Here is a 27660-nt window from a genome sequence, read left to right as displayed (position 1 = left end):
GTTTGAAGCTAGAATCCACCCATCCCTCCTCCTCTTGCAGTAGCAAAGCATCCCAGCTACACACTCAACAACACAAGAAAATGTCAAAGGTGGCTCAGGTCCTCTGGAACTGTAAATGCATTTTTTTCACCCACAACTTTTATAACAAGGACTTGTTACTACTGGGGCTGCAAGCGAAGAGCTGAAAATACAAGTGGGAGAGGGATAACTAGTAACCAGCAATTCAAGTCCTTTATCTCATTTTATTTAATTGGACTATTCAGCCACACAGCCATTCTGTCATCTATACTGTATCCCCACTGGCATGACAACCACTTTGAGATACGTATAAAATGTAGTTATCTCTTACTTTCTGAAAGATATTTAAGGAGAGGGGAAGGAAGAAAAAAAAAAAAGGTCAAGACAAAACAGAGGCTTCAAAAATCTTCCAGAACACAAACAGATGGCTGTGAGAGTTCTGGATGAACAGTCAAAGCATCAATCATTTTATCCAGTCTACACTGGCCATTAGCCAGTTCAACCTGAAATGGTCCAAAGAAAACCAGTAGTTAGCTCTTGCAAAAACAAGCCTAATTTAAATAGCAATCCATCTGCAGGCAAAGCATTTTGCTATCTGCACCTAGACACAAGCTACGAACAGAAGTTGTACAAACTTTTTGCAGAATTGTGAGCCACATAAAAAACTGCTCAAAAAAAAAAAAAAAGCAAGAACCCAACTTTAAGTAAACAGTTCACTAGAACTTACTTGCCTAGTTACAGTAAGTAAAACAGACATTTCCTCTCCCTGCCCCCAAGATTAATATTCCAAATGCTTCACCATGAATATAACAAAAAACACATGAAAAATAAAGGAAGTTCACTATATTTGTCTTTCCCAAAGTTACAAACACATTGATCAACATTTAAAAATTACAAACTAGGATTCTTAGAAATTAAAGAGCTCATGAGAATAAAAACATAAGGCTAGAATCAGCAACCTATTTTTTTTCTATCTGGAATCAGTTCCACCAACTTTAAATCAATATGTACTTGGGACTATAGACCTCAAGAACTTGTGTGGTCTTAAATCCTGTGATTTTTCATGACAAAATAGATTATGGCATCTGCACTTCAACACACATGGTCCTCTGTATTCTCTCATCCATGCCAGAAGACAGCCTGTCCCTCAAGAGAATAAATTATGTTGGAGAAGAATTTGAGCTATACCCAAATTTGATTAAAAAATTTGCACATTTTACCATATAGGAAGAAAACAGTGATGAATCAGGACAATAAATTCAAAAACAAAGACATTTAATGTAAATAGTAAATATCTGATTCATCTCATTTAGTAAAGAACAAAATTATCTCCCAAATTAATTTTAAAAGTGTCAGTTATTGCATGACCAGTTAGACCACACTGTGAACAAACATGCAATACTTACTTTTAGAAAGATACTTTTTCCACTTACCAATTAGGAGGTGGAGGGAAAGGGGAAGCAGAGGAAAGCAATGGGAAAAGTAGGATTTGAACACGTTTGAGCTCCCTGTTCTCTGTGACAGGGAGAAACCCATCTGCCCTCCAGTAAGGATGCTCAAGCATAGCTGTTCTATGAGCTATAATCTGGCACCTGCAGGAGCACTGTCGCCCCATCTTTCCATCACGCAGCCAGTGGGGTATATATCTGGCAACACACCTCTTGTTTCAGTCCTCTAACATGTAAAAGAAGCTTTCCTGTTAAATGCTTTCCTCAGATCCCCATTTTTGAGCTTCCTCCATATCACTGTTACTTCATGGAACAAGATCATGTTCTGGTCCCTACTAGCCACTTTATTTCTTGAGCTGCTTTTGCTCCCCTCCGTCATTCCACACTCCTAGCCTGCAGCCACGTCCAGCTCTCACTGCAGCAGAGAGGACAAAGGCTTGCCTAAAAGCCTGTCAGCTCCCAAAAACTAGTCTTCCAGCCCCTCAACATTTCCAGCACTGTGAGCAGCCTACTATTTTTATAAATAAAGAAAAATGGAAGCAAACTCTCTCAAGCAAACAGTAAGGGGGAAAAGCAGCATGCAACTTTCAGCATGTCAGGCAGCGACTTTTGCATGCCTACTCAAACTAAAATGTAAAGAAAACAAGCCAGGTTTGCTCACCATTCAACAAACATTACAACCAAGTCCTCCTGATCAGCATAGCTTTCTATGCCTTCTTTCAGTAACCGAACTTTCTGCCCTCCACCAATAGAATTAGGCAGCTCCCCACCTTTCCACTCTTCACCTTTTCCAAGTACCTGGAAGAAGGAAAAAAAGCATTTTTGCTAGTACCCAAAACCAAGAGGCTTTTTAAAGCAGGACCTTATTGAAAACAGATGTTAAAGCAGAAGCAACATATTAAAGCATAACAAGGCAGCATTTCCAGCATCATAAGTTTTCCATGTCTGAAGCAGCATTCAGCACAATGACATCACTGCAAAAACATGAGACATTTCTTAACCAAGTAAGAATTGAGCAATTGCCTGCTACCACCGTTTATTCAAATGAGTCTCCTTCAGATGGGGAAAAAAAAAAAACGACCCACAACAGAAACAAACACTAATAATTGTTTCAAAAGCTGTATTAAAAGCAGTGAGTGAGACTTTTAAAAGTCAATGCAATCACTTTGGGAACAGGAAGATTAAGAGAGCTTGGTGGATCAGGTTATTACTAATCCAAATCGCAAGCTCCAATCTTTCTCAGATCCCTCCAGAACACTTTCCCATATGGAAAGGATAGGTTCTGGTGGTTGCCAAAATCAGCTAAACAAAACTCCTCCCTAGCCAAGCACTATAGCAAATTACAGCTCAAAAAGTAACAAAAACACTTAAACTTTTTGTGGGTTTTGAACATAATGTTTTTGGAAATCAAAACCTGGAAGATCCGCACTGCATGAAGCTTTGGACAAATCTGCAAAGTAAATAGATATGCCCAGAGCTCAGGCTTCTTGGGTGCCTCAGTACAGCCTTATCAGGCTGAAAGGTTCTCTCATTCTCCCAAGTTCAGCGGTTCAAATCAAACTTCAAAGACTCAAATAATTTCCTATTTATGGTGGAGACACCATCATAAGTAAGCAGAAAAAATTTATAACACCAATTCCTGGATTTTCTCTTGCAGACCAATTTGTGGGGAAAGTTTAGAAGAGGTTTAGTGCCCTCCCTTTTTCCCAAGGTCATGCAGAGGCCAATCTCAGAATGTGACGTGGAGATATGGAGCAAGAATGATAGAAACATTTTGTCCTCTCAGAGAATTACAGGTTCCTGGAAAACACAGAGAAACTTTTAATTGGGATCCTCCTTCCCCACAGCAGAGATCTGGCTTTGTTTAAGGAGGAAGGAGACATTCAAAGCCCTTTGAGAACAGTACTGATTCCAGAAGTATTAATTCAAACAAAATCAGCCACACTGAAGAGCAAGGCTGTATGGTAAATCATGACAGAACATTTAAGTGACTGAGGACACCGATCACGATAGCTACTGATCTTTAAAACAGTGAAAGAAGCACTCTCTCATGGTTGTTCAGATGGGAACCAGCAGGTAAGCAACAGGGAGAGCAGCATGGTCACGTACAAGTGCCCTACCTGCCCCTGAGCTGTGTAGTTGTTTTATTTTGCCACAGCATGCAAGGAAGCTAATGCAATTTCAGTTACTATTGCACTGTTAATGTCTTAAAGGCTGTGTAGTATGAACATCTGGTATGAAAACATACAATACCTTTACTGTGTAGTTGAAGTGCTTTGCAGTTTGCATGAAACGGTGAAAGCCATCAGGTTCTTTAGTCGCTACAGTAAAAACTAGTAGTTTATCTGAGGGAGAAAAACACGGAACATGTATTAGTATGTTCTCAGGCCACAGTTTATAACAAAAAAATGCACTGGACAGCACTGCATCAGGGGACTTGCATCTCATTCCAAGACAGGAGGCAAATACACAGTCTTATTATAGGCTTGAGATATTATCAAACAAGAACTACTACTGACAAGGTTGCTGTATCTAAAATTATCTGCAGGAAGAGGAAGCAAAGAAAGCTATCTACTCTTGTAAACAACTAACTCAAGACATGAAAATAAAGCTAGTATGACTACTGGACAGGAAGGAATCTTCAAAACAAAAATAACTGTTACTTTTCAGTCTGAGCTAATCTTGTGATCTCTTATCACAGGACTGAATGGCACCAGAGAAATTACCCAGCCTCGGCAATTCCCCTGACAGAAAGTGTTCATATTCTTCATAAAAACAGGGCGGGGGAAAAAAAAAAAAACAAAACAAAAAAAAACCACCACAACACCAACTATGTAAACCAGTCCCCCAACAGGCAGATTTAGTGCTTTTAAGTCTTTGGGCAAGAGAAAAGAGCAAGGGTTTTGGGTGGTTTTTTTTTTTTTAATTCAGAGCCTCCGTAAATTACAGCAGTGCCCTCTTAATGCGCGCAGGCAAATGACTGCAACCAATTTCCTTTCATATCCCTGGGCTTTTGACATAGTTCAAATGATGCCATGCATTTCCGCTAACCAGCTTCCCAGTTAAACTACTGAACAACATTCAGCACCCTGTGCGATATACTGCATAATCAAAGCACACTACCACTATACAACATCAAGTATTTAATCAGACCAGCCTGGATCCCAGAGCACATTGCAGTTCCCCAATTTAGTCTAAGTGCAAGCAACAGCTGCCCTCTAAACAAAGCCCATGAGATCAGTCCTTATAAGAAAGTAAAACTGATCGCCTCTAATGAACATTCCAGATACAGTGCCTGTCGTTGCCTCACTTTCCCAAAAAACATCCTCTGGGTTTACCTTCATCAGCACAGTATCATGTGCTAAAAGCAACTGCTGTGAAAAACATTTTATTAACCCTTCAGCTTTGTCCACCACCACAGATGTAGCAGGCTAAGAATTCTGGTAAGACAGATTTAGAAGATTAATTGCTCCATCTTTATCCCACTTAAGTGGCAGTAGTCTTTTGTAGGCGAGAATCAGAAGGAAATCCCTTGAGTACATCTCAGGATGGTAGGAGGACCTCCACAGAGGATTCTGGTGCAATATGTTCACAGACACACTGACTAATGGACAGACTTAAGAAATCTCTTGAGTACATCTCAGGAAGATAGAAGGACGTCCACAGAGGATTCCAGTGCAATACGTCCATAGACACACTGACTAACAGACAGACTTAAACACATCAATAATGGTTCAGTACCTTCAAAATCATTTATTCTAAAGGTCATGTAGTTTAAAGTAATTCTACAGGAGTCACGACCGAATGAATAAAGAACATGATATCTTAGACTATGACTAAAACAGAAGTGAAGGCAGAGGATAGGATTTTTCTCTATGGAATAGGTTAAGTTATGATTAATTTTTTGCCAAGCACTTCATTTTCAAATTACAGGGAACAGGAAAAATCTGATCATACCAGGCTGTATCACCAAGCCAAGCAAATCCATTATCGAAAGTTTCCATGATGAGAGACTGAAAAGTCCTTGATCCAGATGACCAACCAGTCAAGCACTGGCCAACCATGGAATTTGGTTTGGAGTAGACATTTCACACCTACATCTTCCGGAGGAATGCTAACAGCAAGGATTTCAAAACTGTACTTTACAACATAATGCAAATGAAAAAAACATGGGCTGCATCAGATTCCTCCTATAGTCATTAAGTCAAAGAAAGTATAAAATCAATGTGCAATTACAGTATGGCAAGCAAAAAATAATCTACTGTTCTTTACAGGATATTGTCATTCTCTTTTCATGGCATCCAAAGCAGTTCCACCTACACAAGTATTTCAGGATTCACTATGAATCCTGGTATGTTACTTGAGTTTTGTGGAATAAGATGAAAGATAATGATGTGCTAATCATATAGATTTGCAAGCTGAGCTATATAAATGGACAAAGATGAGCAGATGAATAACATCCTTTATATTGACATGAAACTGCAGAAGAACCTGTATTACACTCACAGCCAATGAAGCGTTCTAAGTAGGCTGCCTCAGTTACGTCTGCAGACAGTCACAAAACAGGAAGCTATTTTTATAAATGTATGATTCACATTGGAAATGTTTCCTTTTAGCATACTTGCCAACGGTCTATTTTTTAAAATTACAGATGAAGAGGCTGGGCTGTATCAAAAGGAGTGTGACCAGTCAAAGGGTATGATCCTGCCCTTCTGCTCTGCTCTCACGAGACCTCACTTGGAGTACTGTGTGCAGTTCAACATCAAAAGGACATGGAACTGTTGGAACAAGTCCAGAGGAGGGCCACGAGGATGATCAGGGGACTGGAGCACCTCCCGTATGAAGACAGGTTGAGAAAGTTGGGGCTGTTCAGCCTGGAGAAGAGAAGGCTGCGTGGAGACCTCATAGCAGCCTCTGATTGGATGGCAGAGAGGGACTTTTCATCAGGGATTGTAGTGATAGGACAAGAGGCAATGAGTTTAAACTTAAACAGGTGAAGTTTAGGTTAGATATAAGGGTGAAGTTCTCTACTGTGAGTGGTGAGGCACTGGAACAGGCTGCCCAAGGAAGCAGTGAACACTCCATCCCTGGCAGTGATCTAGGCCAGGTTGGACAGAGCCTTGGGTGACACGGTCTAGCGTGTGTGGTGTCCCTGCCCATGGCAGGGGGGTTGGTACTAGATGATCTTAAGGTCCTTTACAACCTTAACTATTCAATGATTCTACTTCCATGTCTCTGCTGCATCACAGAATTCTAGGTGCATGTGACACTTAAAAATTATTTAAGTGCAGCAGAACTGTAATTATAGCACTTAGAGTCCATGTAGAATTAGATTTCCTTTGTAGACGACAGTCTTTCTTGAGGTTTTCTGGGGAGATAGTGGGGTTGGTTGTTCAGTTTGATTTTGTGGTTGGATTTGGGGGGGGGTTTTGTTTGGTTGGTTTGGGGTTTTTTTGTTTGCTTGCTTTTAGTAATCTGTGCCTGACCAAAGAGCACAAAAAAAAAATCCTTTTTACTCTGTCTGTAGTGAGTATGGACAGACAATGCAAAGTGCACTAAATTATAGTTACCTTGGAACATTACAGAGGGCATTATTAACCAAATGAGGAAAGAGCACTGTAGTCTTCTAGCTAGTAAGACATCACAAAAATATTAATGTAATTCCTGCAGGCTCCGGTGACTTTATTTAGAGGCAAGTGACAACTTGCACCAGTTTTACTGGCAGAGTTCCATCAAGCATAGCATGGGAGGTAAGTGTTTCTTCCAGGCTAAGTGAGGGAAGAGAATGCTTCTGCCCACCAAATACTTCTGCTTATTTCTTTTTAACCTTTTAATTTGATTCACTTTGAAATACCTATGCTTCATTTTCTACATTTAGGTACAACAACTTCTTAGAACACTTGTCCCAGTTGTGTCTCATAACATAAATCCGAAGTGACCTTCACGAACTCACAGGAGTGTCAACGTGCAAGTATAACACAGATCCCAGAGGAGTAAGTTCATCCAAGTGCCATTTCCATTTCAGGATGTGCTCAGCTATATCTATTTTCGCTGCAGCCACCCACGGTGTCCCTGCTGCGCGAAGCAGGTTTGGTCACACAAAGAGCCCCACTGGTACAGATGTTCAGTGCAGCACCAGAGCCCTTACCATAGGCTGAGTTGCATGTATATGTTGCTCTGAGCAGTTGAGTGACAGGCCCAGAGTCCCCAGGAGCATCAGTGTGCCAGCTCCAGGGCTCCAGCTGTGCAATGAAGACCTAGGCCTAGCAGCAGAAAGCTGTCTGCAATTACTCAGACCCCAAGTTACCACTGTGGCCCAGTACCCCCAAGGGAGTGAGCCACAAAACTCTCTGTTTGCAAAAAACCCACAATGAATTCTAGCTGCAGCTAGACACTGTTCCTGTTTCACCACTCTCTTTGGCACAAACCCTTGCCCCAAGCTCCATATAGGTGTCTACCCTAAGGAGCTGTACTGCACGGTGTTACATGTAGACTTGAGCTATCTTTAAATCTGCCTATCCCCCCATAAGGGGACAAATACACACTTTTAGTAATATTTTTCAACAAACAATAACAGCATCCTCAAAATGCAAATTTACATGAAACAAACAACACAGCAGGCGGTCACAGCCCTCCACACTTGCAGGGCACTGGGATGCCACAGAGGGTACAGACTGCCTGGCAGGACCAGGCTCTCCCAGGACACAGCCTGCCAGAGGCATCTTGGCAGGCACTGGGGGGGATTACCAAGCTTGGCATTTATTTCCACATGTAAAGTCAGTTTGTGTAAAAAGGAAATGAAAACCCTCTACTGAAGTAGGGGAAGGCATGAAAAACATCTCTGAAGAGCTTCATGCCAGGTATGAGTATGCTGAAGTTACTAGAGTGCAATTATTCCAGACAGCTTTCTGATAGTTACAGTCACAAAACAGCTGTTCCATTTTGAAAACAAGCCTGAAAGAGCATGCATTTGGCCAAGAAAAGTATATCCAGTGACAAAAGAATTCATTTTTACATGCAAATTAGGAAACCCTTTAGCACTCAAGTTGTGAAAGACAACACTGCATAGACAGCACATGCAACTTACTAGGAAATCCAGTGAAGGGTTATCAAAACATCTCACTCTTATTCAGTCTTTTGTGCTGCTACCATGAGTGATCTGACTGAATCACAAATATTTATTTCCACATATAAGAACTATAAACCAATGCCTTTGTCGTCAGTGAATTGCCTGGCAAGGTCTCAGCCAGGAATTGACATGGCAAGATTGCTTTAAGTAGCAGTAACCCCTCTCCTTGTACTTTGGCAAAGAAGTAAGCAAAGAACTGCAGTCATTCCTCACACACCCACATGGTTCTTATTTATCTTGAATGAACACTGACAGAGATTACTATATAACTTCTACCAGGGGTTGCGGGCACGAGTACAGTAGATTCGGAGCAGCCAGAACTGAGGATGTTGCTCACAGCCGCATGGGAGTTGACATTTGGTCCTTGGATTCAAGCACCACGGACTTCTCTGGAGTAGGAGTAAACTGTAAGATCATAGGACATCTGTGCATGGTACTACATTATGCCATTAAAATCTATTTCTACCTTCAAAACTAGTGGTTTATAATGGTAAACAAATACAGTTTACAGTTCTAGTATCTATATAAAACAATCTACTATCTCCTTTGCAGATTACATCACTCTCAGAACTGCTCAATGGAGTAACAACTGTGCATCAACCTCTCCTTTAAATGAGCAAAGAGGCATACACCTGCAAAACAATTCACCAAAGGTCTCCAGCAAGCAAATCAACAAACTGGTAGAGAGCATGGAAGAACCTAGGAAGTGGAAGTATACTGGGAATATCTTTGTGGCTTTAAAAAAAAGAAACAAACCACAAACCCATACATGCACACTGTCAAAGGAAGGTTAGGTAGTCACTTTGGCAGTGATCTGCATGACCTTAAGGCACAGTCTGGGCACATACTTGGAAGAGAAATGGAAGAGACAGATACCTGGAAGAGGCATATGAATGCATCCAAGCCCATTAATTAAGTAATGTAATTGTGCCTGTTACGATGTCTTTCACACCTCCAGAGATGTGGCAGACCAACAGGTTACACACACACACCCAAAAAGGGGAAAAAAAAAAAAACAACCCAACCCATAGACTGGATTTAGCTTGCCTTTACACCACACAGGAGCACCCTTCTCCATCACTGGAAAGGCACACTAACACACAATACAACTGAAAGTGTTTTCAGCCTGGATTCCTCCCCTTTATGCTTCAACAGCACAGTAATGAGGACTGTTCAAGAGTAAGCGGAACCAAGAGTAGATGTCAGAGTGCAAACCAAAGTTGTCATATGGCTGTTCACATCCAAGGCAGGGGCAACCTACACATGTATAATCATCAAACTTAAGAACCCTGACTTGGCCATTCCACCTTCCCTTCCAACTTTACACTGCGCCAGTAACCAGAAAGTGAACTAGAGGAATTGCCCTCAACAAGTTCTATTTTCCTTCCTTACGCAGCTCACCTAAAGCACATGCTCCATTAAGAAAACTCACATTGCGAGACTTTTACAGTAATCTCGTTAGAAACAAAATGTAAGCAGGAGTTTCCCTGACTTCCCCATCCACTATATTCACCTGAAAGGGGAATATTTTTGTGCCTGGAAGAGAAATCACAATCCTCAGCTCTGCCCTCAGCCTAGCTGTTTCCACACCAGAAGCCTGGTGGGTGTTTTCCAGCATGTCACCAGCTCTGTTTGGAGAACACGCCATTTTAGTATCACTGCCCTGATAAGTATATTCAGTTAGCGCAGTTTGAGCTGTGTGTGGGTCAGCTTACAGTATGCTAAGGCATTGATCTGTAACAGGCATGTAATATATAGTTTCTCATATCCTCATGATAAAACCGATACATTTTGGAAGAATAAAACTTTAAAAACTATTTAGGAATACAGTGTTGCTATACAACTAACCTCCTGTAATTTCTCTAACAGATGAGTTGTATTTCTAGAAGATATCCTGGAAAATATAGTATATTCTACAGTATCTTCTGAACAAGATGAAGCTTACCGAGATCCAAAAAAAGTGTCTGATACAAAGCTTGTTGGAAAATGTATTTATAGGAGCAATTGCTGCTTCCTCCATAAAACTGAATAACGTAACAGTCCGAGTTCCCAACTAACTGAAAAACTGTGAAGAGCTTTTAAAGAGAATACAGCACAAGTTTTAAGCATTAAACATTAAAAAAAAAACTGAAATGGACCATTGGGCTACACAACACTATATGGAGTCAATACAGTCATGATAGCCAATTCTCTATCCATACAAGTTTTGATGACTGTACTAAAAACAACTTTTCCATATGCTTGCAAGTTATGTTGAAGCTCTGCAGATAGCTAGAGGATCCCTGATGGTGGCAACAGCAGCTTCCTTATTTATATGGACTCAGGCTGTATGCTCAAAACTCAAAAAATTGTTAATCAGCTAAAATGTTTCAATATCAAACAGCACTTTCAAAATCCAAATTTTTTGCACATGATCTTCCACTTATCACTCAAGAAGGCAATATGAGACTACTCAAAAAGTAGATTTTTATTTCCCCTATAAATAGGGGTTATAGCCTAAACTTCTATGTCAAATAAAACTTGAAAATTCACACATTCTGCAAAGATGTCAAAAGCTGGAAACAGGAGAAACCCATTGTCCTGGGTTCAGCAGTAGCAGTCATGTTTTTTCCTTTGTGTTAGCTGGTGCAGTGCTGTGTTTTGACTTCTAGTTTTGAGAACAGCGTTGGTGAAGCCGATGTTTTCGGTTGTTGCTAAGTGATGTTTACCCTGACCAAGGACTCTGTGAGGCTCATGCTCTGCCAGGGAGGAGGGGAAGCTGTGAGGAAGCAGAGACGGGGCGCCTGACCCGGGCTAGCCGGGGAGGTATTCCATACCACAGCACGTCATGCCCGGGGTGGGGGGTAACTGGGAGTTACCCGGAAGGACAGGGGCTTCCGGGTGGAACTCGTTTTCTTGGCCGGTGGTATCGTATTCTCTTCCCTTGTTATTTTCCCTTATCATTGTTTTAGCTGATAGTAGCGGTGGTGATTTGTTGCTGGACTGTTCTTGTCTCAACCCGTAGGAGTTGCACTCTCTCGATCCTCCTCCCCGTTCCTCCGGGAGCGGGGAAGGGGAGAGCCCCGGTGCAGGGAGGGGGGGGAGACGAACACGGACCTTGATTGTTGTCAGCTTGGCACCACTCACTGGGAGTGAGTGAACAAGTTACCTGACTGGGTTTAAACCACGACAGTTCTTTTTGGCGCCCAACGTGGGGCACGAGGGGTTGAGATAAGAACAGATCTGACTGGATTGATAGTCACTCGTCACAATGCTGATTTATTGGCTCTCAAGGTTTTTCCTCTTGATCTCACAGTTTCAGTATACCATATCTTACGTCCATCCGGTATTGGCTGTATTAGTGTTTTTCAAGTGTGGGGCTTGGGCTAAGGTTTTTATCCCATTGTACTTTATGGTAATGACTTGTAATACAATAGAATCATTGATCATGAAACTGATCTGGTTTATGTTCCCAGTGTGGTCACCACCTTTATACTTTGGGAGGTATATGATGGAGGTGCTTAGCAATTACACATCTTTTTTCTCCTTCTCAGGTGCTCAACCTGTGAAGGAGACATCCTTTTACCCTCCTAGTCGTCCCCCCAGACCATTTACATTTGAGAGTTTCGAATTTTTTAAATGGCCTTTTAATGCTCTTGAGACTTGTTTGCTGATGGTGATGGGAATCACCATGCTAACACGCATACAGAGTGTGTTTTGCCCACTACTGATTTCAAGAGTTAAGCAGATTCAGGTTTGGGTCTTGTCTGGGGTCAAACGACGATGTAGGAGGACCGAGAGATTTTCCCAGAGGCTGGACAGCCATGAGTGGCAGGGTGTGTGGGATAGTATGGGCAAGTATCTAGGTCAGTGGGCCCCCCCAGTATTTTGGAATTTCACTACCGAACAACTGCAAAATCCAGAAGAATTAGTAAAACACTTAAATGAGGTGTGTGGTCATTCTGGCCATACCAGAGATGGACAAATCACGGCAACGTGCTGGGGCTTGGCCTATGCTTACAGGGCCTTGTTCAACACTATCCAGCACCTTCAAAAGGAAAAGAATGTCGGCGGATTTGAGGGCAAAGCGACAGTCGCTACTCAAACTTTGGCTGCAGTGAACTGCGCAGCTACCCCAGTGGCAAGTACAGCAGCTGCTCAAACTTCAACTGCAACAGACAGCGCGGTTACCCCAGCTCCAAGCACGGTAGCTACACCACCCCCAGCAACAAGTACAGTCGCTACTCAAACCACAGTGATAATCACTGCAGCCAAACCAGAGGACCAATTCGTACCAATATCGGTTGCCCCTGTACGCAAGAGAACAAGCAAAAAGGAGGCAAAAAGGGTGAAGCGAGATGAAGAACCAATGAATTCACCACCCGGTCCAGAATCTGATCAGGAGTCATCCTCACATGACGAAGAAGAAGAAGAAGAGGTAACTTCTCGACCTCGGACCTCAACCGAGCTGCGGAATATGCGAAAAGATTTTACCCGTCAACCAGGGGAGCACATCATCACCTGGTTACTCCGATGCTGGGACAATGGGGCCGATGGTCACGAACTAGAAGGTACAGAAGCCAAGCAGCTGGGATCACTTGCTAGAGAAGGGGGAATTGACAAAGCAATTGCAAGAGAGAAAAAGTCCCTCAGCCTTTGGAGGAGGCTCTTGGCAGCTGTGAAAGAAAGGTTTCCGTACAAGGACGATGTTACGAGTCGTTCGGCCAAGTGGACTACTATAGACAAAGGCATCCAGTCTCTGAGGGAATCGGCCATCGTAGAGATGATCTATCACATCAAGCCGAATAACGGGGATACACCTATAGATCCAGATGAAGTTGAATGTACACGACCCATGTGGCGAAAACTTACACGGAATGCACCGTCATCATATGCCCATTCATTGGCAACAGTGACCTGGAATGACATAGTACCACTAACAGTGGATGAAATGGTTCATAAACTCCGAGAGTTCGAAGACAATCTCACTCCTTCCATCATCTCAGCTGTGAAAAAACTGTCCCAGGACCTCGACAAATTGAGGGACGATGTATCTGATTTATCCAGCTCCTCACGTGTACCAACACGCGTCTCAGCTATTAACAAAAGACGTCCTATTGTTCAAGAGAGGAGATACAGAAGGTATACGCCACGGGGTACCCTATGGTTTTACCTGCTGGATCACGGAGAAGACATGACAAAGTGGGATGGAAAACCTACTTCAGCTTTGGAGGAACGGGTGAGTGAACTGAAGAGGGGAGCAAGGGCCAAGACTGATCGTCCCATGAGAGCTACGGCTTCAGTTTCTGGTGAGCAGTTTCCCAGATGGAGTGGAAGAGCTGATTTTACTCCAGCTCCTGTGATAACGAAGAATAATCCCTTTCAACACGACTTAAGTGTCCAATGCTGTGACGACCATTAGAGGGGCCCTGCCTCCAGCCAGGTGGAGGTAGGGGACAATCGGATTTACTGGACTGTGTGGATCAGATGGCCTGGCACATCAGTCCCACAGAAGTATAAGGCTCTAGTAGATACCGGTGCACAGTGTACCCTGATGCCATCAAGCTGTCAAGGGGTGGAACCCATCTATATTTCTGGAGTAACAGGAGGATCCCAAGAGTTGACTGTGCTGGAGGCTGAAATCAGCCTGACTGGGAGGGAGTGGCAAAAGCACCCTATTGTGACTGGTCCAGAGGCTCCATGCATCCTCGGCATAGACTACCTCAAGAGAGGGTACTTCAAAGACCCAAAAGGGTACCGGTGGGCTTTTGGTATTGCTGCTTTGGAGACTGAGGAAATTGAGCAGCTGTCCACCTTGCCTGGTCTCTCAGAAGATCCCTCTGCTGTGGGGTTGCTGAAAGTTGAAGAACAACAAGTGCCAATTGCGACCACAACAGTGCACCGGCGGCAATATCGCACCAACCGAGACTCCCTGATTCCCATCCATCAGCTGATCCGTAGACTGGAGAGTCAGGGGGTGATCAGCAGGACCCGCTCACCCTTCAATAGCCCCATATGGCCAGTGCGAAAGTCTAATGGAGAATGGAGACTAACAGTAGACTATCGTGGCCTGAATGAAGTCACACCACCATTGAGTGCTGCCGTACCGGACATGCTAGAACTTCAGTATGAACTAGAGTCAAAAGCAGCCAAGTGGTATGCCACGATTGATATTGCCAATGCATTTTTCTCCATTCCTTTGGCAGCAGAGTGCAGGCCACAGTTTGCTTTTACTTGGAGGGGTGTCCAGTTCACTTGGAACCGACTGCCCCAGGGGTGGAAACACAGCCCTACCATTTGCCATGGACTGATCCAGACTGCACTGGAACAGGGGCAAGCTCCAGAACACCTGCAATACATTGATGACATTATTGTGTGGGGCGATACAGCGGAAGAAGTCTTTGAGAAAGGGAGGAAAATAATCCAAATCCTGCTGAAAGCCGGTTTTGCCATAAAACGGAGTAAGGTCAAGGGACCTGCACAGGAGATACAATTTTTGGGAATAAAATGGCAAGATGGACGTAGACAGATCCCCACAGATGTGATCAACAAGATAACAGCAATGTCTCCACCAACTAATAAGAAAGAAACGCAAGCTTTCTTGGGTGCAGTGGGGTTCTGGAGAATGCACATCCCAAATTACAGTTCGATTGTAAGCCCTCTCTATCATGTGACCCGGAAGAAGAATGATTTTAAATGGGGCCCTGAGCAGCAACAAGCCTTTGAGCAAATTAAACGCGAGATAGTTCATGCAGTAGCCCTTGGACCAGTCCGAACCGGACCAGATGTAAAAAATGTGCTGTACACTGCAGCTGGGGAGAACGGTCCTACCTGGAGCCTCTGGCAGAAAGCTCCAGGGGAGACTCGAGGTCGACCCCTCGGCTTTTGGAGTCGGGGATACAAAGGATCTGAGGCCAGCTATACCCCAACTGAGAAAGAGATACTGGCAGCCTATGAAGGGGTTCGAGCTGCTTCGGAAGTGATTGGCACTGAAGCACAGCTCCTCCTGGCACCCCGGCTGCCCGTGCTGGGCTGGATGTTCAAAGGCAGGGTCTCCTCTACACATCATGCAACTGATGCTACATGGAGTAAATGGGCTGCACTAATTACACAACGAACTCGAATAGGAAATCCCAGTCGTCCAGGCATTCTAGAAGTCATCATGGACTGGCCAGAGGGCAAAGATTTCGGAATGTCACCAGAGGAGGAGGTGGTGCGTGCTGAAGAGGCCCCACCATATAATAAACTGTCAGAAAGTGAAAAGCAGTATGCCTTGTTTACTGATGGCTCTTGCCGTATTGTGGGAAAGCATCGGAGATGGAAGGCAGCTGTATGGAGTCCTGGACGACAAGTTGCAGAAACTGCTGAAGGAGAGGGTGAATCGAGTCAATTTGCCGAGGTGAAAGCCATCCAGCTGGCCCTGGACATTGCTGAACGAGAAAAGTGGCCAGTACTTTATCTCTATACTGACTCATGGATGGTGGCAAATGCCCTGTGGGGGTGGTTGAAGCAATGGAAGCAGAGCAACTGGCAACGCAGAGGTAAACCCATCTGGGCTGCTGCACTGTGGAAAGATATTGCTGCCCGGGTGCAGAACCTGGTGGTGAAGGTACGTCATGTAGATGCCCATGTACCCAAGAGTCGGGCCACTGAGGAACACCAGAACAACCAACAAGTGGATAAAGCGGCTAAGATTGAAGTGGCTCAGATGGACTTAGATTGGCAACATAAAGGTGAATTATTTTTGGCCCGGTGGGCCCATGACACTTCAGGCCATCAGGGCAGAGATGCAACATATAGATGGGCCCGTGACCGAGGGGTGGACTTAACAATGGACACTATTGCCCAGGTTATTCATGAGTGTGAAACATGTGCTGCAATTAAACAAGCCAAGCGGTTAAAGCCTCTTTGGTATGGAGGACGATGGTTGAAGTATAAATATGGGGAGGCCTGGCAGATTGACTATATCACACTGCCACCAACCCGCCAAGGCAAGCGCCATGTGCTTACCATGGTGGAAGCAACCACCGGGTGGCTGGAAACATACGCTGTGCCCCATGCCACTGCCCGGAACACCATCCTGGGCCTTGAGAAACAGATTTTGTGGCGACACGGCACCCCAGAGAGAATTGAGTCAGACAATGGGACTCATTTCCGGAATAACCTTATAGATATTTGGGCCAAAGAGCATGGCATTGAGTGGGTATATCACATCCCCTACCATGCACCAGCCTCTGGGAAAATCGAACGGTACAATGGGCTGTTAAAAACTACACTGAGAGCGATGGGTGGGGGAACTTTCAAGCATTGGGATACACATTTACCAAAGGCCACCTGGTTGGTCAACACCAGAGGATCTGCCAACAGGGCCGGCCCAGCCCAGTCAGAACTTTTACATATTGTAGAGGGGGACAAAGTTCCCGTGGTGCATATGAAGAATTTGCTGGGGAAGACAGTCTGGGTTATTCCTGCTTCAGGTAAAGGCAAACCCACTCGTGGGATTGCTTTTGCTCAGGGACCTGGATATACTTGGTGGGTAATGCGGGAAGATGGGGAAGTCCAATGTATACCTCAAGGGGATTTGATTTTAGGGGAAAACAGCCAGTGAACTCAATTGTATGCTGTTGCCTGCTGTGTAATGCTTTTATAGCCCATCAACTAGATGTCTCCAGGTCACCAGTGACTGGCCCTGACTTCCCTCCAGCCATCATCCCAACAGAGAATGAACTTGGAACATCATGGACCGAATGGACTCGGCAGCATTATAGGGATTGGTCCATGCACTAAGAAAATGATTTTTTTTCCTCTTGGTCTGTATGTATATGGATGTATATATGTGGGAGAGCGATGGTGTATTGAAAATGTGGGATCTGAGCACGACGTGAATGGTATGGAATAAGGGGTGGATAATGTCCTGGGTTCAGCAGTAGCAGTCATGTTTTTTCCTTTGTGTTAGCTGGTGCAGTGCTGTGTTTTGACTTCTAGTTTTGAGAACAGCGTTGGTGAAGCCGATGTTTTCGGTTGTTGCTAAGTGATGTTTACCCTGACCAAGGACTCTGTGAGGCTCATGCTCTGCCAGGGAGGAGGGGAAGCTGTGAGGAAGCAGAGACGGGGCGCCTGACCCGGGCTAGCCGGGGAGGTATTCCATACCACAGCACGTCATGCCCGGGGTGGGGGGTAACTGGGAGTTACCCGGAAGGACAGGGGCTTCCGGGTGGAACTCGTTTTCTTGGCCGGTGGTATCGTATTCTCTTCCCTTGTTATTTTCCCTTATCATTGTTTTAGCTGATAGTAGCGGTGGTGATTTGTTGCTGGACTGTTCTTGTCTCAACCCGTAGGAGTTGCACTCTCTCGATCCTCCTCCCCGTTCCTCCGGGAGCGGGGAAGGGGAGAGCCCCGGTGCAGGGAGGGGGGGGAGACGAACACGGACCTTGATTGTTGTCAGCTTGGCACCACTCACTGGGAGTGAGTGAACAAGTTACCTGACTGGGTTTAAACCACGACACCCATCATATGCAGTGTAACCATGACTGTAAGTTATACATACATATACTTCATTAATGCAATCCAGAATACAAAAATGATCTTAAGAACATAACCTGAAAAAGACAAACCTCAAACATATATATCTACCCACTGTCAGTTTCTATGATATCCATATGGTCAAAGAAAGTAGTAAGCCAACAGAAGAATTTGTGGTCAAATAAAACTTTTGGCATAGAGAGGGAAAACACAGAACTATCCAACCGTTGTTTATTTCCCCCCAGGATTCTTTAGAAACATGACAATGCGCTGAAATAGCAAACATGGTCATCTTCTTTTCTCAGGAAAGAAACATGCTTTACATTGCAGGAGGGGGAAAGATGACTGGAGCATACACAGTACGACTTCATATTTGGAAGTTCTGGTTTTTTTTTAATCTGATTTTTATATTATACAGTCAACACCTGTTCTGCACAAACACTTTGCTGCACACCTCCACTCATGCCACATCTAACTGCTTCTCAGAGAGGCAGGCTGATTTCAAAGTCCTAATAAGAACTTCACGAAAGCTAAACTCCTGACAGAATTAAATCTGGCCAGGGATGTTAAGGGGGACAAGAAAAGCTTCTGTAGGCAAATCAGGGATAAAAGCAAGACAAGGGGAAATATGGGCCTGCTCCAGAAAAACATGGGAGACTTGGTTACCCAGGACATGAAGAACTGCCCACTGTAAGACAAGATCAGATTTGAAACCACCTAAGCAACCAGAAGGTTCACAAGTCCATGGGATCTGGTGAGATACATCTGCAGGTCCTGAGGGACACTGGAGGATGAACTGGCTAAGCCACTGTCCATCATATTTGAGAAGCTGTGGCAGGCCAGTGAAGTTTTCACTGACTGGAAACAGGGAAATATGATCCCCATTTTTAAGAGGGAAAAAAGGTAGAACCAGAGAACTACAGGCCATTCAGTCGCACCTCGGTGCCCAGCAAGAACATGGAGGAGATCCTCCTGGAAACTATGCTAAAGCACATGGAAAATAAAGAGGTGACTGTGACAACAAAATGGCTTCACAAAGGGCAAATCATGCCTGATAAATTTGATGGCTGCCTATGACAGCATGGCAGCACTGGTGAATAAGGGAAAAGCAACTGACATCATCTACCTGCACCTGTGTAAAGCTTTTGACACTGCTCTTCAGAACATCCGCGTGTCTTAACATGGCTTTGACAGATGGACCACTCGGGTAAATAAGGAATTGGCTGGACGGCTGCAGTTTCAGTTACTTTCGAGTAACTGGTATTGTTGCAACTTCCCCAGCTGGAGTTAAGTGTCGCCTGTCACAGGGTTCTCCCTCTTCCCATGTGTTTTAGGGGAACAAAGAAACTGGGTTAGCAGAAATGCATGATTATATTAAGCAAGAGCTGCTCTGAATTTTCTCATAATATAGAAATTTATGCTATATTAGCACTTGCTGACACACAGCCACTGGACAGGATGCTAACCATCCCCTCCTCTTCCCCAGCTTCCCACCCCTTTCTACTAACTGAATCCAAGCTAAAGTTTTCTGAGACTTTTAAAGACACTTATCACTCAAGACTTATCACACCATTATTGTCAAATGCCATCTGCAATCTAAATCCATTTATGAAGAGGTGAACTGTGCTGTAGAAACAGTGCATTTCAGAATCTAAAGTTTGTTAGGAAAACACCAGAGTTTTCTCACATGAAAAAAAATGTCTCATGCTTTAATTCACAGCCCACAGGGATGAAAACAGGCGTTAACTTCTTCCATGCGTACTGACTGAAATGGCAAGCCTGTTGAGCTGCTGCTTTCTGCCTTTTATCACATTATTTCTGATATCACACAGATACAGTATCTAAAATGTTTACATGGAAATGATCAACTGTTGAATAAAGCCATTTCTAAAAAAATAAACAGCCTCCCACATACTGTATCTCTGTAACTATATTTCTGTATATACATTCACATGCTTTCAAAGATGTTATTGCCAACATTAATACACAACTGATTTCAGAAAACATTTGAAAGCTGATTCTGTCTCAGCTCTCAATTTACTCTTTTCTTTTAATACTACTGAATATACAGTCAACAAGAGCTCATTAAGACTGGTATGTGCACTCATCAATCACCCGTGTCAGTCCTGGGTGAAGCACTGAGCAGTGCTCAGGCCCACATCTATTCTAATGCAAAATTTCCCCATTTTGATAGCTGAACAAAACCAGATACAAGCAGCAGCAGTCAGACTCTGTTTACTGAATCAGTTATTCTGTAGTAAAGCAAAGATAAGACATTTTCCTTAGTTCCCACATAAGAAAAAAAAATAAAGTCAGCTGCCATTCATGAAGCAACTCCTCCAACAAGAGCTGCCTAACTTCCTGACAAGCAGGGAACAGATCAGGTTACAGCTGTTTATTAGTATACAGATAGCAATCAAACCACAAAAATCTTCTTGAGAGTGGGAATGGATGGAGTCATGGCACAGGCTGGGTCTTGCTTGAATGCACAGACTGGATGGCCCTGCTATAAACTGTCATCAGGGCTGTGCAGCTGAGAGCAGGACACAATTAACATCAGCTGTCTAAGTGAGAAAGTTTACTCAGCTTTTACGTTTTTGCAGCCTTGCCCTCTCTCAAATTTATATCTAGAGAACAGCATGCTGTTCTTAAGCTGCTGTTTAGCAACTCCAGCTGTTTAAAGCAAAGTGGTCACACACAGCACTAGGCATTGTTAAAGTCCATTTTCTGACAGCTAATCAATCCATCAGTGAACTTCAGCAGGTAACATCTGCAATAACAGATTAGTTAGTCTAGTGTCTAATAACACAACACCTAATAATAATAATGTCTAATAACACCAGTGTCTAACAACATTTAGACTAGTCTTTGCTTTAAAAAAGAGACAAAGTGGAGCCGAAACTGGGAACTGGAACCATCCTGATGATGTGCAACTGTCCATGCCTGCACCATGGTTCCTGCTGTCAGCACATGCTACCACCCTGATTAGTCAGTTCATTTGAAAAAGCTGCCCTGCAGCTTCACATCTGGCCCTATGTCCAGATACTAGTCAAGTAAAATTCTCTAAACAGAAACGCAGACCACGCAACCCTGGAAAAGGAAGAAAACATCCTTTTCAAAGATCCCTCTTCTGACTGACCAAGCGACTTAAACTCCACACTTGAGATACGTGTAGTGCCCCTACTTGAACTATTCAGTCCTTCAAATCATGCAATAGCACCAAAAACCTTCTGTCCTACTTGTGATACAAGACACCCTGATATGGATGCATATTTAAAGATGCTTTTAACATCAAACACTTGACCCAGCAACTTCAGTTGCTTAAGTTTATGGGCTGGTGCTGATCTAACGTGTACAATTGTTTTACAGTGATGTAAAACAGAATTGGTAAACTGCTTACAGAATAGCCTAAGGCAACACATTGCTGTATTAGTTTCATGTGAACTACAAAACTAATAGAAAAAAAAAATCCAATTCTATCAGATACCGATTATTTTCTGCACAGATGATTTCATCAAGAACCCCTAATGGACTCATTCAGTACATTAACAATTAGACCCACAGTTACATAATCAGCTGTCAGAGGAATGGCATTTAAATGCCAAACCTATTTTTGTTTCACATTTTTCTGATTTTTCCCTTTACAGTTTGCCTTAATTACAAATACTGCCTATGTCAGCTTTAACAAACATGCCTGCAGTTGCATTGCAAAAATCAGTACTATCATCACAAAGAAATACCCACACCCTTGCCCTTTTTTTTCCCCTGTGTCTATTTTCTAAAGAAATCCACAGTGGATTGATAGATTTGCCACTTGTCTAAGAAGAAACCCTGGAATATCTTCAACAGGCAGACCATAAAAGCTGGTGAGTCAACAACTAAAATAAAGAGGGTTTCTTCAGAACTGACCTATACATTCAAATGGAATGTTTTAAGCCAAGGAAGAGTTGTACTGCTTAACCTTAAGCTATTAAGGAAATTGGTCTGTAATTAGTACTCCATTACAAAAATAGTCATGCATTTTAAAAGAAATTATATAGTAATCCACAGTATCTTTAATTTTGGTTAAAGCTGAAGCAGAATGAAATAATCAAATATGGCAACTGTGTAATTTGTCAATAACTTTAATATTTCAATAACTAGTAGGCACCTAAGCTTCTGCAGTCTCAGTGCTGAGTTGGTACCACTACCATTAAAATATTATATTAAAAAGGCACACAGGCATGCACGCACACTGAGAACATGAAGACAGGTTACACTGATCATCAAATGAAAGATTTACTGTTTCCTTAGAGGACCTCTCATTTCTTTGTTTTTCATTTGTTTGTTTTTCCTTCTGCAAAATGTAAATTAAACTCTAGCTCCCGATTTAAAAAAAAAAAAAAAAGTGGAATGAATCCACCTTGAGGAAATACTCCAGAAGCAGTTCCATTAAGCCACCTAAAGCTACTTGTGGAATCAGGCTGTGCTTGCAAACACGTACTCGTTGATGATTAACTGCCATTTATTCTCTAGAGCTACAACATTCCCACAGACATACATTCCTGCTACTCATCTGTTTGGTCAAGTTGCGTTTTGTGCTGGAAAGAAACACCCTCTATGTATAAATTAAGAGGGAACAAAAATACTCTTCACTTTCAAACTTCTCTGGCCTTGCAAGTGGTCCCTCAAAAACTAAGAGAAACTGACATCATAAATAGAAAAAAAAAAGCCTTTATTACGACCGTACTTACTCTTCATGACAAGGGAATTCACTTGAGCAGTGTGTCAAGTAATTTGTATTTTGGACTAGCAGCTCTACACAAATGGAAAGATACTGGTTTTGATTACACAATGTAATAGTGTTAATTCAACAAACAAAACCCTTGTCCATGAAGAGACTAAGTCACTTTTGCTTAAGTAAGCAACAGTGAGGGAAAAAGCCAAGAACCTGCACATAAATCATTACTTTCCAGAACATGGCACCAATATTAAGAAAACTTTGAGAAATAATCTGTTGGTTTAGATCAGGAATGTGTTTCACACAAAACCTCCCTGCTTCATATATCCATGGTGGTCATACCACTGTACCTTTACACTGCAATTTACAGCATCAAATGCTGATGATAAAGGTCACAACTGGTTTACCTTTTCTTGGTTTTAATTAGAAATACGCCGTAGAGTCAAAGTTGCAGTAATCTTATCCAACCCCACCGCATTATCTCAGAAGCAATGTCACATTCACCACTGTGGTCTACCTCAACAGCCTAATTATTCTGTCCACCTAAGGAAAGAAAGAAAGAAAAGCCTGGCCAAAAAAAAAAAAAAAAAAAATCAAAAAACAAACAAAAAAAATATTTTCAACAGAGATTGGCATTGTGCAGCCTCTAAACCAGATGCTATGGAGAACTCAGACTGCCAACTCTAGCTGTCTTCAGGGATGTTCATTTTCAAAGGAAAAACTATGGAAGAATGACTTTGCTGTTTTGCACCTCCAACCCACACTTGATTACTTTTAACAAATTTCCAAACACACACATAGCCCACCACACTGTTTTGTTTGTTATTCACCGCTTATTTCAAAGATGGACACCATTTATTTTAAAGGTGTGTTAGGTACTGGGTACATCACTCTGCCTTTACTCTTCACCTGTAAGGGCAGGTGGCAGCTAGTTCATACAGTCCTCACATAACGGGCACAAAACTCTGAAGTGTTCTAGAGGAGGCTTTTCAACAACACAGGTTTATGTAGCAGCTTTAGATACCGCAGTGACAAGATGGGACAAAAGTTGCATCAGAGAAGCAGCATGAAAATTGGGCAGAGAGACGGAAGCAGGCATACAGTGTGGTACTTATAGCCTCTTCTCCACCAAGCAGGCCAAGCCTTTTAGTACTTCTAATAAGTATGTCGAGATGGTTGAATGACCAAATTCCCTTGTCTGCACATAGGTGCCTCAAAAGGAAAGGCCTATCAATCACTGTCACTCACAGCAACGATTTTGGCTGAGTCCAAAGAAGTCAACAGAAGTGGCTGTATGTGCTACACCTCCAGGTCCTTGCACAACTAGGCAGCTCAGCAATTACTTCCTAAAGCACTTGTGACCAGCATCTGACAGATACCAGGGTGGAGGAAAGGCTGCTGCTCCCACTGCCTGCCACGCTGGCTCTGGACAGCCACCCATGCTGTCTGGCCATGCTTCATGACAAACCTCCTCCCAGCCCAACCTCCCCACCCTCACATTTTGAAACCACAGAGACAGAAATGATCCACAGGGCTCACCTCAAAACCTGCCCGTTTGCCACCGTTACAACCGGCGGCCCCAGCGCCTCAGTGCGGCCACGATCCACCTGGCCCAGTCCCCACAGCCGCTCTGGGGAACAGACTTAAAGGCAGTGAAGCCATTTCCCATGCCAACAGCTGACTAATAAGACATTTTAGGTGGGAACATCATTTGCATCTGTTGCCAAGAGCAGTGTCTGCTTCTAGCACAGTAACAAATGTCTTTTCCCCTTGCTCTCTTGTATGTCCTGGACTACATTACATGATAAGCAACACGCATGCAGCAAGCACGGTGCAACAGAAAGATTTTAACGCTGTTCTTTTAACAGAGAAGCTTTTGTGTCTTCACCATACAGCAGTCAGTGTTTCAAAGCTCAGTGACGCTCTTCTCTGTGACCGCTTGAAACACAAACCTGCAGGAAAGGTGCACAGGAGGGATTTCAGCAAATAGTTTGCCACAGGGCCCCTCTGGCTGCTCACTGTTCAAGTAACCACTGCTGTGCAACAGCCTATTCTCTTGCTCTAACTTTTCTAAGCCTTTCTATGTTAAGCAGCAAAACCTTATTCAGAAACATAGATGCAGCCTGGCAGTTGGTTTCAGATACTCTTGTTGCAACTTATTTCTGAAGCAAGCAGTAACATTAAGGGACTGCTTTAAAACCTGATATGTAAATTATGTCTTTGCCAGCTGCTTTACACCAAGTTGGACAAAGTATTATAAGACTAGAAATTAAAACACAGATTTCTAGAACTGGAAGCAAATTAAATTCTGCCCTTCTTCAAGTAACACAGCACAGACTCAGAGAAAACATTTAAGGGTTAAAACTGGAATAAAAACAAGTAACACAGCAGGCAGTGTCTGGGGTCACGAAACTACTCAAGGAGTGGTTTCAGCTCAGGGCCTTCAACAATTCAGGCTTCTCATGTTTAAATTAAGAAGATCTAAGATCTTCCTGCGTGAACATCTATATATAAATGTACCAGTGCTTCCTAGCACCGTAATTTGTGTAGCATATTTATTATTTATACAGATGTAGCAGTTTATTTTGGGTTTGCTGAATCATGCAGTGCTGTCTGGACTACACGCTATACTTTTCACACCTTTGAACACCAGCAAGATGCAGGACTAAAGAAAAATCCTTACCATGCTAGCTATTACTTGTATCAACTTGAGATCCTGCATCTCAAGTATGAGGTTGAAAAAGATGCATTATTTTAATAGATATGTTTAAGAAATCTCAACTGTGACTGCAGTAACTGATTTCCAAAGGAGCCTGACTTGCAATACCACTGCCCTGAAGACAGAAGCTCAACTATTTACCCAAAACTGTCCCCCTAGGCTGCACCACCAAGGGACAGTGAACACTGATCAGTAATGCTCACACTCCCCTAACAGACCACCAACTACAGCACATACCGCAATCTTCAGAGAAATCCTCTAAATGACCAAAAGCAGCAAAACATTCAGAAAACTGGGAATAAGAAATTCATTGAGTGGAATCTGGTCTCCATCAGCACCTTTTTATTTATTTATTTATTTTTCACTAATTATCAACCAAGCTTTGTTCAAAATAAAAAAAAAAAAAAAGGTTCCTCTTGCACATCAGAAGAAAATTAATCTCGGTATTAAAAATAACTTGATTACACTCTTGAGTAGTTTACTTGAGTAGTATGCCAAGAAATTAAACTATTTTGGATTTCATGTGGTAATGATCTAGAGGGATGAAATACCTTTGTACGAAATACAGATTCTAAAACAGCATTAGAGCAAGAGATATGTTCTGGTATATAGCTGGGCATACATGTTCTTGGACACCTCTCTGAGGGAATTTCCTGTATACATTCTTTTATTTACATGATGAAGATAAAATTTCCCTCTGTCTTTTGAATCCTTAAAGTGACTACAAAACACAACAAGCCAACAAGCCCCTACGGGACAGGAAGGAGCACGGAAGCCTCCAGCTGACTTTTGCACGACGTAGGAAACTTCATCAGCGTTTGCTACAGTTCAAAGAAGCGACTGACGGTATGCTTTCCCCAGCCTTGGAAAAACATGTTCATCAACACCTTGTCTCACGGAAAGGGAAGAAGAGGAGGAGGGAGGAGGTGCAGGACGGGGAAGAAGGAAAAAAGTCATGGACATTCACTTCCCATTATTTTAATTATTTTCTTCCCCAGGGGGGATTATGCATCTACGACCCACCTCGTCAGTTAAATTACCTTCAGCCAAGCGGTTCCCCCCGACAGCAGCCGGGGAGCCCTGCTCCCGCCGGCGTCGCAGCCTCTTTCCGCACCGCCGGCCCCGCTCCCGCGTAGCATTTTTAAGTGCGGGGTGAAGGAAGCAATCGGGGTTAAAAATAACTAACTGGGAAACCGGCGGCTCCCAGCCACCGCACCCGAGACGGGAGGTCTTTCCCTTCCTGGCAGACGTTATCGACCCGGGAGACACAAAACCGCCGGTACCGCCCGGCCAGCAGCGCATCCCCGCCGCCGCCACCCTCGCTGCGCCCGAACACGCCTCTCACAAGCGGCCGGTCCGCGCGGGACCGCGCCGCAGCACTTCACCACCGCACCCCCGACCCCTACATCGCACCTCACCTGCGGGGCCGGGGCCCTGCCCGGGGTGCCTCTCCGCCGCCGCCAGCAGCGCCAGGGCCAGCAGCAGCAGCGGCAGGAGGAGGCTCGGCGACCGGGCGCCGCTCCACGCCATCTTCCCCCTCCGCACCCGCCTGCCTGCCGCCGCTCCCCGCGCCACCACCCCCCGAGAGGAGGGGTGGGGGGAAAGGAGGCGGGGGATGGAAAACGAGGGGGAAAACCCGGTGCCTGCGGCGCCGCTCCTCCTCCGCAGCGGGCAGGAGCGAAGGGCGCTGTCTCCCGGCCCAGGCTTTATACGGCGGTGGGAGGACCCGGGCAGCGAGGGCACCCGCCGGCGTAACAGGAGCCCCTTGTGGCGCCGCTCCCGGTACACGCTGCAGCTCCCGCTGCAGCCGCCGGGGGAGGGACCAGCGGCCAAGCCCCGCCCCGGCCTCCGTCGCCCGGGCCGCCGCCGTAAATTCGCAGGGCTGCACGAGGTCCCGCGCCTCCGCAGGGATGAAGCGGAGTCGGTCGGGTCTGGCTTGGCCCGGCGCGGAACCGCCAACTTTCGGTACCTGTCGGGGAGAGGGGCCGAGGTGGCCTTTCCGACCCGCTGCTGGAAACACTCCCGACGTGCTGGATACGTGGGGAATACTTGCCTCCCGCTGCAAGCGTTTTGTCAGTGGTTCCGCTGCCCACCATTATGTCCTGATAAGCATATTCCTGAAAAA

The 27660-nt window shown here is 44.1% G+C and overlaps 1 protein-coding gene across 1 annotated transcript in view; it reads right to left on the bottom strand.

Moving 5' to 3' along the window:
- The window catches only part of PLOD2 (procollagen-lysine,2-oxoglutarate 5-dioxygenase 2), a 63900-nt gene extending 36716 nt beyond the window's left edge, over nt 1–27184 (bottom strand). Inside the window, exons 1-3 of the mRNA XM_061452886.1 lie at nt 26954–27184; nt 3720–3811; nt 2128–2264 (exon numbers count right to left, since the gene is read on the bottom strand). Coding sequence (XP_061308870.1) covers nt 2128–2264; nt 3720–3811; nt 26954–27065 — 341 coding nt within the window. The 5' untranslated portion in view covers nt 27066–27184. The remainder of the gene's footprint in view (nt 1–2127; nt 2265–3719; nt 3812–26953) is intronic.
- Between the last annotated feature and the right edge of the window lie 476 nt (nt 27185–27660).

This window comes from Pezoporus flaviventris, unplaced genomic scaffold (assembly GCF_033815535.1).
Source record: "Pezoporus flaviventris isolate CSIRO_AGI_PZ_B2104156 unplaced genomic scaffold, CSIRO_AGI_Pfla_v1 ptg000013l, whole genome shotgun sequence".
NCBI classification, from domain to species: Eukaryota; Metazoa; Chordata; class Aves; order Psittaciformes; family Psittacidae; genus Pezoporus; species Pezoporus flaviventris.
Note: the sequence above shows the minus strand (reverse complement) of the source record. Positions and strands in the feature narration are given on the sequence as shown.